The sequence below is a fragment of the Oncorhynchus nerka genome, linkage group LG9b, assembly GCF_034236695.1.
Source record: "Oncorhynchus nerka isolate Pitt River linkage group LG9b, Oner_Uvic_2.0, whole genome shotgun sequence".
In the NCBI taxonomy this organism is placed as follows: domain Eukaryota; kingdom Metazoa; phylum Chordata; class Actinopteri; order Salmoniformes; family Salmonidae; genus Oncorhynchus; species Oncorhynchus nerka.
Genome location: NC_088424.1, coordinates 40,176,429 through 40,189,234, shown reverse-complemented (window position 1 = coordinate 40,189,234; position 12,806 = coordinate 40,176,429). Strand labels below are relative to the sequence as shown.

General features: G+C 44.3%; 1 protein-coding gene across 1 annotated transcript; it reads left to right on the top strand.

The window, feature by feature from the left end:
- Positions 1-456: 456 nt before the first annotated feature.
- LOC115114748 (probable G-protein coupled receptor 148) lies at positions 457-4,780 on the top strand. The gene is made up of 4 exons (XM_029643233.2): positions 457-803; positions 2,419-2,679; positions 3,445-3,607; positions 4,060-4,780. Exons 1-4 carry the CDS (start codon positions 457-459, stop codon positions 4,453-4,455), a joined length of 1,167 nt encoding a protein of 388 aa, XP_029499093.2. The 3' UTR covers positions 4,456-4,780.
- The last annotated feature ends 8,026 nt before the right edge of the window (positions 4,781-12,806 follow it).

Below are 12,806 nucleotides of genomic sequence, written 5' to 3'. Positions count from 1 at the left end.
TTATGTGGAGACTTTAAAATGGCTGGTTTTGTCGGGTGTCTACTTTGAGAATGTTCTTGTTATTGTTGCTTTCCCATATACTCTTAAAGCAGCCGGGACTGTTTCATGCACTGAACATTGAGCTTGTTTAAAAACAATGTAGGTGGGGTTGAATCAATTCTACATAACCCAAATGCAACCGACACGATCGTCACACATTATATGATGTCAACAAGCTACATAAGCACCTAACAGCTGGGGTTTTATGAGCGTAATATTATGGCAAAGTAGCATTTCTGTCCATTTGCCTCTAAAGACTTGTTTGCCCTTATCTGGGTGTCCAAGGAGACCAATAACAAACGGATCTGTGGATTTGCCTAATGGAAGACTTCACACTCAGTGGCATCACCTCTAATGGCCTGATAGAAAAGAAAAACACTATCTCCTCAAACTCATTGTTGACACAGTCGGTTGGGGATGGTGGACACTGGGCAAAGAAGAGGGAGACGGCACGTTGGCTCTGTAGAGATGGCCGCTGAAGAGAACCAAGTGGTCCTGTCTCTCCTCTGTGCCTTTGGGACCTGGTACAACAGCTCTGGCCACGCTGAGAGACATAGCAGAATCTCCTCTGAGACCAGCGGCAACACCTCAGACACGACAAACACGACTACCAACTCCTTCCAGAGACAGGTGGAGCTGTTCACCCGCGAGTGGCACGTCTTCCTGCCTCCGCGCCAGTCCAGGGCCATGCATGTTTGCCCCATCCTGGGCTTCCTGGCGGTTTCTCTGGTCATTCCTGTCATCCTCACCCGAATCCTGACCAGGTGAGTCACCCCAAATCCAAAATTGTCCCTTAGATCGGATGCATGAGTGTGATGGTGTGTAGACCTGGTAGATAGGTGTGGTGGTGTGATGTGTAGACCTGATAGATAGGTGTGGTGATGTGTAGACCTGTTAGATAGGTATGGTGATGTGTAGACCTGATAGATAGGTGTGGTGATGTGTAGACCTGACAGATAGGTGTGGTGATGTGTAGACCTGATAGATAGGTGTGGTGATGTGTAGACCTGATAGATAGGTGTAGTGGTGTGTATACCTGATAGATAGGTGTGGTGGTGTGTAGACCTGTTAGATAGGTGTGGTGGTGTGTAGACCTGTTAGATAGGTGTGGTGGTGTGTAGACCTGATAGATAGGTGTGGTGGTGTGTAGACCTGTTAGATAGGTGCGGTGGTGTGTAGACCTGTTAGATAGGTGTGATGATGTGTAGACCTGATAGATAGGTGTGGTGGTGTGTAGACCTGTTAGATAGGTGTGGTGGTGTGTAGACCTGTTAGATAGGTGTGGTGGTGTGTAGACCTGATAGATAGGTGTGGTGGTGTGTAGACCTGTTAGATAGGTGCGGTGGTGTGTAGACCTGTTAGATAGGTGTGGTGGTGTGTAGACCTGTTAAATAGGTGTGGTGGTGTGTAGACCTGTTAGATAGGTGTGGTGGTGTGTAGACCTGATAGTTAGGTGTGGTGGTGTGTAGACCTGTTAGATAGGTGTGGTGGTGTGTAGAGCTGTTAGATAGATGTGGTGGTGTGTAGACCTGATAGATAGGTGTAGTGGTGTGTAGACCTGATAGATAGGTGTGGTGGTGTGTAGACCTGTTAGATAGGTGTGGTGGTGTGTATACCTGTTAGATAGGTGTGGTGGTGTGTAGACCTGATAGATAGGTGTGGTGGTGTGTAGACCTGTTAGATAGGTGTGGTGGTGTGTAGACCTGTTAGATAGGTGTGGTAATGCTACTGTTTTAACCAATGCTTTCAGATCTACTTAAGCACATAAGGGTTAGGGTATGGGTCAACCTCATTCCACAGAGGGCCGAGTGTCTGCAGGGTTTCGTTCCTCCCTTGTACTTGACTGGTGAATTAAGGTCACTAATTAGTAAGGAACTCGCCTCACATGGTTGTCTAGATCTTAATTGAAAAGAAAAACCAAAAACCTGCAGACACCATGGATTTGAAACCCCTGGGTTAGGTTAAAGTTGATTTGGAATTAGGCATATGTAGCATTCATCATTCTCCTCTTCCCCTCCTCCTCACCCCCCTCCTCCTCCTCCCCCACCCCCACCTCCTCCTATTCCCCCCACCACCTCCTCTCCCCAACCTCCTCCTCTCCCCCCCCTCCCACCTCCTCTCCCCCTCTGCCACCTCCTCTCCTCCCCTCCTCCTCCTCCTCCCTTCCTCCTCCTCTTCCCCCCACCTCCTCCTATTCCCCCCACCACCTCCTCTCCCCAACCTCCTCCTCTCCCCACCTCCTCCTCCCCTAACCACCCCCCGCCTCCCCTAACCCCCCGCCACCTCATCCTCTCCTCCTCCCCCCCCCTGCCACCTTCTCATCCTCCTCATCCCCCCCCTCCTCATCCTCACCTCCTCATCCTCCCCTCCTCCTCCTAGCCCCTGGATGCGCCAGGAGACCCGCTACCTCCTCCTAGCCAATGCGTTGCTAAGCGACATGCTGTTCGTGTCGCTGTACATGGTGAGTGCCTGTCTGAATGCGACGGGCGTACTGATGTCAGAGTGGGCGTGCTCTACCATCCTCTTCCTGCTGGGGTTGCTGTACTGCGTTGGGATCTTCAGTACCAAGGCCATGGTGCTGGACACCTCACTGGCTGTGATGGCTCCACTTCGATACTATGCCCTGTGGCCCGTCTCCAGGTAATGGGAACACGGGCTGGGAGAGTTTTATCAGTACTTCTTATGACTTCACTGTATGATGTAATAATGGATGGAGTTTAGAGAAACTGTTATTTATCTTCCATCTTTCCTCCACTTCTTCACCAGTTGCCCTTTTCATGTGGAAACAGGTCACAAATCTTGCTGCTGTGCCAAAGCAAGTGAAATGGATAAACAAAAGTGAAATAAACAAAAAGTGAACAGTAAATATTACGCTCACACAAGAATAGACATTTCAAGTGTCATATTATGTCTATATACAGTGTGGTAACGATGTGCAAATAAAGTTTTCTTTTTTTTAAAGGAAAATAAATCAACATAAATATTTACAATGGTGTTCGTTCTTCACTCGTTGCCGTTTTCTGGTGGCAACACGTCTGAAACCTTGCTGCTGTGGTGGCACACTGGTATTTCACCCAGTAGATATGGGAGTATATCAATATTTTCACATTCTTTCTCCCCCCCCTCTCTCTCCAACTTCTCCCCCCCCCCTCTCTCTCTCCCACTTCTCTCTCTCCCCCTCTCTCTCTCTCTCTCCCACTTCTCTCTCTCCCCTCTCTCTCTCTCTCTCCCTCTCTCCCCCTCTCTCTCCCACTTCTCTCTCCCCCTCTCTCTCCCCCTCTCTTTCTCCCCCCTCTCTCCCCCTCTCTCTCCCACTTCTCTCTCTCTCTCTCTCTCTCTCTCCTCCCCTCTTTCTCTCTCTCTCACTCTCCCCCTCTCTCTGTCTCTGTGTGTGTGTGTGTGTAGGACTAGGAGGGCGATTGCTGGTATCTGGGCTGTGTCTATTTTCTTACCAGCAGCATCTGTAGGGGTGCTTGTGTGGTACCACTCTACTGGACCCTGTTCCCTACACATTTGCTCCCTGCCCCTCCTGCTGGTCCTCACCGTCAGCCAGTCCACTCCCATGCAGGTGGCTCTCAGTCAATCAAATAACCAAGCAATCACAATGGAGATTACTGTGTAAACCAAGGGTAGGCAACCCTGGTCCTGCAGTGCTTCATGTTTTTTAACCGAACTGGAAGACCAGGTGTGTTGAATTTAGGCAATTACTGATCAATTAGCTCAGTTGGTGTGGTGCGAAGTTGGAACAAAATCATGCAGTACCTGCAGCACTATAGGAACAGGGTTGTCTGCCTCTGGTGTAAACCTAAACAATAATTATATTCAAGAGTGAGAAGGTTTATGCATATTACAAAAAATATATTTTTATGTGATATGTGATACAGCCTGGATACGAACCAGGGACTGTAGTGTAGTTATTATTTTGGTATAAGATGTACTTTATGTATTGTAAAGTGAAACCAGTATGTGTTTTTGCATACTACTGGCTTCTGTCTCATTACATGACATTGTAATTCTCAGGTGTCCATGCTGCTGGCAGTCACAGGCGTCCTCCTCATTCTGCTCCTGGTCTTCTCTGGCTATGTCGTTCTGTACTGTCGCACCCGCATGTCTGGCGTGTGGAGAGGTGAACGCTCGTCCCGGGCCAAAGGCACATTCCTCATCCACTACCTCCACCTCATCCTGTCCTTCCTGCCCATGTTGGTGCTTCTCATCAAGCTACTGCTCTACTGCCACCTTGATGCCCTGGACCTGCGTGCCAACCTGTGGGTGTCTCTGGTGGTGTGTAACATCCTCCTGGTGCTCCCCAAGGCCCTGGCTCCCTACCTGTACGGCCTCAGGTACAGGCACCTGTGTGAGGCCTTGTTGGCCTTTTATGGGCTGAAGCGGCCCACCGCCGTCTCGCCTGTCTTGTGAGAATAAGACAATAAAACATTTTCCTGGACTTATAAGAATATTAGCACAGAAGAAGAATTGAGGAGATGGGTCGGTTGACACACGTTTAACTCTGGTGTTTTTCTCAGCATCAGTATATGTTACAGGAGAATTTTCAATATTAAGAGAAATATCAAGGTCTTGAGTTGAAATGGGGACCCTTTTTCTCCTCATATTTTATTCCAACATGGAGTTGTAAGCCATCAAACACTCTGTCCACTTGTGACAAGCAACCCCATCCCGGGGTTGGTTGTCAGGACAGTGTGGGGTTGGTTGTCAGGACAGTGTGGGGTTGGTTGTCAGGACAGTGTGGGGTTGGTTGTCAGGACAGTATGGGGTTGGTTGTCAGGACAGTGTGGGGTTGGTTGTCAGGACAGTGTGGGGTTGGTTGTCAGGACAGTGTGGGGTTGGTTGTCAGGACAGTATGGGGTTGGTTGTCAGGACAGTGTGGGGTTGGTTGTCAGGACAGTGTGGGGTTGGTTGTCAGGACAGTGTGGGGTTGGTTGTCAGGACAGTATGGGGTTGGTTGTCAGGACAGTGTGGGGTTGGTTGTCAGGACAGTGTGGGGTTGGTTGTCAGGACAGTGTGGGGTTGGTTGTCAGGACAGTGTGGGGTTGGTTGTCAGGACAGTATGGGGTTGGTTGTCAGGACAGTGTGGGGTTGGTTGTCAGGACAGTGTGGGGTTGGTTGTCAGGACAGTGTGGGGTTGGTTGTCAGGACAGTGTGGGGTTGGTTGTCAGGACAGTGTGGGGTTGGTTGTCAGGACAGTATGGGGTTGGTTGTCAGGACAGTGTGGGGTTGGTTGTCAGGACAGTGTGGGGTTGGTTGTCAGGACAGTGTGGGGTTGGTTGTCAGGACAGTATGGGGTTGGTTGTCAGGACAGTGTGGGGTTGGTTGTCAGGACAGTGTGGGGTTGGTTGTCAGGACAGTGTGGGGTTGGTTGTCAGGACAGTATGGGGTTGGTTGTCAGGACAGTGTGGGGTTGGTTGTCAGGACAGTATGGGGTTGGTTGTCAGGACAGTGTGGGGTTGGTTGTCAGGGCAGTGTGAGGTTGGTTTTCAGGGCAGTGTGGGTTTGGTTTTCAGGGCAGTGTGGGTTTGGTTGTCAGGACAGTATGGGGTTGGTTGTCAGGACAGTATGGGGTTGGTTGTCAGGACAGTGTGGGGTTGGTTGTCAGGACAGTGTGGGGTTGGTTGTCAGGACAGTGTGGGGTTGGTTGTCAGGGCAGTGCGAGGTTGGTTTTCAGGGCAGTGTGGGGTAGGTTGTCAGGGCAGTGTGGGTTTGGTTGTCAGGACAGTATGGGGTTGGTTGTCAGGACAGTATGGGGTTGGTTGTCAGGACAGTATGGGGTTGGTTGTCAGGACAGTATGGGTTTGGTTTTCAGGACAGTATGGGGTTGGTTGTCAGGACAGTATGGGGTTGGTTGTCAGGACAGTATGGGGTTGGTTGTCAGGACAGTATGGGGTTGGTTGTCAGGACAGTATGGGGTTGGTTGTCACAATGTGTGCCTTTTTGTTTTTCAGCATAAATTGAACCAATTTAGAACATTTTAGAAAAAAAAGTAAATGCTTTCTTTATTGAACAGTATTTCTATCTAATATACTAAAAATAAATAAGTTAAAATAAATTGAACGTAGTTTAATATTTCCTTCACATTGTAGTTCTTACTCCACTCAAATCGTCATATAAATGCTTAATAGAACAATCAGTAGCCATCTGATATTTGGATGAAAATTAAATATTTTATAAAAGTTAAATAAGTAAAGCTATAAACTGGAATACTTTTTCAAACAGGAATAGGTGTGTGTGTGTGTGTGTGTGTTCATCTGAAGCAATCAAAGATGTCAACATTTCACAATTTTGGACAGAACATTAGACAGTAGAGCACTGCAGAGTACAGTAAAGAAAAGTAGTATACAGTAGAGTACAGTATACAGTAGAGTACAGTATACAGTATACAATAGAGTACAGTATACAGTAGAGTACATTATACAGTAGAGTACAGTATACAGCAGAGTACAGTAAAGAAAAGTAGTATACAGTAGAGTACAGTATACAGTAGAGTACAGCATACAGTAGAGTACAGTAAAGAAAAGTCGTGTACAGTACAGCACAGTATACAGTAAAGTACAGCATACAGTAGAGTAGAGTAAAGAAAAGTAGTGTACAGCAGAGCACAGTATACAGTAGAGTACAGTATACAGTAGAGTACAGTATACAGTAGAGTACAGTATACAGTATACAATAGAGTACAGTATACAGTAGAGTACAGTATACAGTAGAGTACAGTATACAGCAGAGTACAGTAAAGAAAAGTAGTATACAGTAGAGTACAGTATACAGTAGAGTACAGCATACAGTAGAGTACAGTAAAGAAAAGTAGTGTACAGTAGAGTATACAGCAGAGTACAGTATACAGTACATTACAGTATACAGTAGAGTACAGTATACAGCAGAGTACAGTAAAGAAAAGTAGTATACAGTAGAGTACAGTATACAGCAGAGTACAGTAAAGAAAAGTAGTATAAAGTAGAGTACAGTATACAGCAGAGTACAGTATACAGTACATTACAGTATACAGTAGAGTACAGTACACAGCAGAGTACAGTACACAGCAGAGTACAGTATACTGCAGAGTACAGTAAAGAAAAGTATTATACAGTAGAGTACAGTATACAGTAGAGTACAGTATACAGCACAGTACAGTATACAGCACAGTACAGTAGAGTACAGTACACAGTAGAGTACAGCATACAGTAGAGTACAGCATACAGTAGAGTACAGCATACAGCAGAGTACAGTATACAGCAGAGTACAGTACACAGTAGAGTACAGTATACAGCACAGTACAGTAGAGTACAGTATACCGCAGAGTACAGCGTACAGTACAGTACACAGCAGAGTACAGTACACAGTAGAGTACAGTATACAGCACAGTACAGTAGAGTACAGCATACAGCAGAGTACAGCATACAGTACAGTACAGTATACAGCAGAGTACAGTAAAGAAAAGTAGTATACAGTAGAGTACAGTATACAGCACAGTACAGTAGAGTACAGCACACAGTAGGGTACAGTATACAGTAGAGTACAGCACAGTATAAATTAGAGTACAGCACAGTATACAGTAGAGTACAGCACAGTATACAGTAGAGTACAGCACAGTATACAGTAGTGTACAGCACAGTATACAGTAGTGTACAGCACAGTATACAGTAGTGTACAGCACAGTATACAGTAGAGTACAGCACAGTATACAGTAGTGTACAGTACAATACAATACAGCAGAGTATAGTATACAGTACAGTAGAGTACAGCATACAGTACAGTAGAGTACAGCATACAGTACAGTAGAGTACAGCATACAGTACAGTAGAGTACAGTATACAGCAGATTTCAGCATACAGCAGAGTACAGTATACAGCAGAGTACAGCATACAGCAGAGTACAGCATACAGTACAGTACAGTATACAGCAGAGTACAGCATACAGTACAGTACAGCATACAGCAGAGTACAGCATACAGTACAGTACAGTATACAGCAGAGTACAGTATACAGCAGAGTACAGCATACAGCAGAGTACAGCATACAGTACAGTACAGTATACAGCAGAGTACAGCATACAGCAGAGTACAGCATACAGCAGAGTACAGCATACAGTACAGTATACAGCATACAGCAGAGTACAGCATACAGTACAGTACAGCATACAGCAGAGTACAGTATACAGCAGAGTACAGTATACAGCAGAGTACAGCATACAGCAGAGTACAGCATACAGTACAGTACAGCATACAGCATACAGCAGAGTACAGCATACAGTACAGTACAGTATACAGCAGAGTACAGCATACAGTACAGTACAGCATACAGCAGAGTACAGCATACAGTACAGTACAGCATACAGCAGAGTACAGCATACAGTACAGTACAGTATACAGTAGAGTACAGTATACAGCAGAGTACAGCATACAGTACAGTACAGTATACAGCAGAGTACAGCATACAGTACAGTATACAGTAGAGTACAGCATACAGTAGAGTACAGCATACAGTAGAGTACAGCATACAGCAGAGTACAGCATACAGTACAGTACAGTATACAGCAGAGTACAGTAAAGAAAAGTAGTATACAGTAGAGTACAGTATACAGCACAGTACAGTAGAGTACAGCACACAGTAGGGTACAGTATACAGTAGAGTACAGCACAGTATAAATTAGAGTACAGCACAGTATACAGTAGAGTACAGCACAGTATACAGTAGAGTACAGCACAGTATACAGTAGTGTACAGCACAGTATACAGTAGTGTACAGCACAGTATACAGTAGTGTACAGCACAGTATACAGTAGAGTACAGCACAGTATACAGTAGTGTACAGTACAATACAATACAGCAGAGTATAGTATACAGTACAGTAGAGTACAGCATACAGTACAGTAGAGTACAGCATACAGTACAGTAGAGTACAGCATACAGTACAGTAGAGTACAGTATACAGCAGATTTCAGCATACAGCAGAGTACAGTATACAGCAGAGTACAGCATACAGCAGAGTACAGCATACAGTACAGTACAGTATACAGCAGAGTACAGCATACAGTACAGTACAGCATACAGCAGAGTACAGCATACAGTACAGTACAGTATACAGCAGAGTACAGTATACAGCAGAGTACAGCATACAGCAGAGTACAGCATACAGTACAGTACAGTATACAGCAGAGTACAGCATACAGCAGAGTACAGCATACAGCAGAGTACAGCATACAGTACAGTATACAGCATACAGCAGAGTACAGCATACAGTACAGTACAGCATACAGCAGAGTACAGTATACAGCAGAGTACAGTATACAGCAGAGTACAGCATACAGCAGAGTACAGCATACAGTACAGTACAGCATACAGCATACAGCAGAGTACAGCATACAGTACAGTACAGTATACAGCAGAGTACAGCATACAGTACAGTACAGCATACAGCAGAGTACAGCATACAGTACAGTACAGCATACAGCAGAGTACAGCATACAGTACAGTACAGTATACAGTAGAGTACAGTATACAGCAGAGTACAGCATACAGTACAGTACAGTATACAGCAGAGTACAGCATACAGTACAGTATACAGTAGAGTACAGCATACAGTAGAGTACAGCATACAGTACAGTACAGTATACAGCAGAGTACAGCATACAGTACAGTACAGTATACAGTAGAGTACAGTATACAGTAGAGTACAGCATACAGCATACAGCAGAGTACAGTATACAGCAGAGTACAGCATACAGTACAGTACAGTATACAGTAGAGTACAGCATACAGCAGAGTACAGTATACAGCAGAGTACAGCATACAGCAGAGTACAGCATACAGTACAGTACAGTATACAGCAGAGTACAGCATACAGCAGAGTACAGTATACAGTACAGTAGAGTACAGTATACAGCAGATTTCAGCATACAGTAGAGTACAGCATACAGTACAGTACAGTATACATCAGAGTACAGCATACAGTACAGTACAGTATACAGTAGAGTACAGTAAAGAAAAGTAGTATACAGTAGAGTACAGTATACAGTAGAGTACAGTAAAGAAAAGTAGTATACAGCACAGTACAGTAGAGTTCAGCACACAGTAGAGTACAGCATACAGTAGAGTACAGTATACAGCAGAGTACAGCATACAGTACAGTACAGCATACAGCAGAGTACAGCATACAGTACAGTACAGTATACAGCAGAGTACAGTATACAGCAGAGTACAGCATACAGCAGAGTACAGCATACAGTACAGTACAGTATACAGCAGAGTACAGCATACAGCAGAGTACAGCATACAGCAGAGTACAGCATACAGTACAGTACAATATACAGCATACAGCAGAGTACAGCATACAGTACAGTACAGTATACAGCAGAGTACAGCATACAGTACAGTACAGTATACAGTAGAGTACAGTATACAGCAGAGTACAGCATACAGCAGAGTACAGCATACAGTACAGTACAGCATACAGCAGAGTACAGCATACAGTACAGTATACAGCAGAGTACAGCATACAGTACAGTACAGCATACAGCAGAGTACAGCATACAGTACAGTACAGCATACAGCAGAGTACAGCATACAGTACAGTACAGTATACAGTAGAGTACAGTATACAGCAGAGTACAGCATACAGTACAGTACAGTATACAGCAGAGTACAGCATACAGTACAGTACAGCATACAGCAGAGTACAGCATACAGTACAGTACAGCATACAGCAGAGTACAGCATACAGTACAGTACAGTATACAGTAGAGTACAGTATACAGCAGAGTACAGCATACAGTACAGTACAGTATACAGCAGAGTACAGCATACAGTACAGTATACAGTAGAGTACAGCATACAGTAGAGTACAGCATACAGTACAGTACAGTATACAGCAGAGTACAGCATACAGTACAGTACAGTATACAGTAGAGTACAGTATACAGTAGAGTACAGCATACAGCATACAGCAGAGTACAGCATACAGTACAGTACAGTATACAGTAGAGTACAGTATACAGTAGAGTACAGCATACAGCAGAGTACAGTATACAGCAGAGTACAGCATACAGCAGAGTACAGCATACAGTACAGTACAGTATACAGCAGGGTACAGCATACAGCAGAGTACAGCATACAGTACAGTACAGTATACAGCAGAGTACAGTATACAGTACAGTAGAGTACAGTATACAGCAGATTTCAGCATACAGTAGAGTACAGCATACAGTACAGTACAGTATACATCAGAGTACAGCATACAGTACAGTACAGTATACAGTAGAGTACAGTAAAGAAAAGTAGTATACAGTAGAGTACAGTATACAGTAGAGTACAGTAAAGAAAAGTAGTATACAGCACAGTACAGTAGAGTTCAGCACACAGTAGAGTACAGCATACAGTAGAGTACAGTATACAGCAGAGTACAGTATACAGTAGAGTACAGTATACAGTATACAATAGAGTACAGTATACAGTAGAGTACAGTATACAGCAGAGTACAGTAAAGAAAAGTAGTATACAGTAGAGTACAGTATACAGTAGAGTACAGCATACAGTAGAGTACAGTAAAGAAAAGTAGTGTACAGTAGAGTACAGCATACAGTATACAGTACAGTATACAGCAGAGTACAGTATACAGCAGAGTACAGTATACAGTAGAGTACAGTATACAGCAGAGTACAGTAAAGAAAAGTAGTATACAGTAGAGTACAGTATACAGTAGAGTACAGCATACAGTAGAGTACAGTAAAGAAAAGTAGTGTACAGTAGAGTACAGCATACAGTATACAGTACAGTATACAGCAGAGTACAGTATACAGCAGAGTACAGTATACAGCAGAGTACAGTATACAGCAGAGTACAGCATACAGCAGAGTACAGCATACAGTACAGTACAGCATACAGCATACAGCAGAGTACAGCATACAGTACAGTACAGTATACAGCAGAGTACAGCATACAGTACAGTACAGCATACAGCAGAGTACAGCATACAGTACAGTACAGCATACAGCAGAGTACAGCATACAGTACAGTACAGTATACAGTAGAGTACAGTATACAGCAGAGTACAGCATACAGTACAGTACAGTATACAGCAGAGTACAGCATACAGTACAGTATACAGTAGAGTACAGCATACAGTAGAGTACAGCATACAGTACAGTACAGTATACAGCAGAGTACAGCATACAGTACAGTACAGTATACAGTAGAGTACAGTATACAGTAGAGTACAGCATACAGCATACAGCAGAGTACAGTATACAGCAGAGTACAGCATACAGTACAGTACAGTATACAGTAGAGTACAGCATACAGCAGAGTACAGTATACAGCAGAGTACAGCATACAGCAGAGTACAGCATACAGTACAGTACAGTATACAGCAGAGTACAGCATACAGCAGAGTACAGCATACAGTACAGTACAGTATACAGCAGAGTACAGTATACAGTACAGTAGAGTACAGTATACAGCAGATTTCAGCATACAGTAGAGTACAGCATACAGTACAGTACAGTATACATCAGAGTACAGCATACAGTACAGTACAGTATACAGTAGAGTACAGTAAAGAAAAGTAGTATACAGTAGAGTACAGTATACAGTAGAGTACAGTAAAGAAAGGTAGTATACAGCACAGTACAGTAGAGTTCAGCACACAGTAGAGTACAGCATACAGTAGAGTACAGTATACAGCAGAGTACAGCATACAGTACAGTACAGCATACAGCAGAGTACAGCATACAGTACAGTACAGTATACAGCAGAGTACAGTATA

Bases quoted from the DNA above. Each gene is read 5' to 3' on its own strand.
- LOC115114748 (XM_029643233.2), top strand. From the start codon at position 457: ATGGTGGACACTGGGCAAAGAAGAGGGAGACGGCACGTTGGCTCTGTA. The intron at 2,680-3,444 runs GTAATGGGAACA...GTGTGTGTGTAG, and splicing joins GCCCTGTGGCCCGTCTCCAG to GACTAGGAGGGCGATTGCTG. The intron at 3,608-4,059 runs GTGGCTCTCAGT...TGTAATTCTCAG, and splicing joins GCCAGTCCACTCCCATGCAG to GTGTCCATGCTGCTGGCAGT.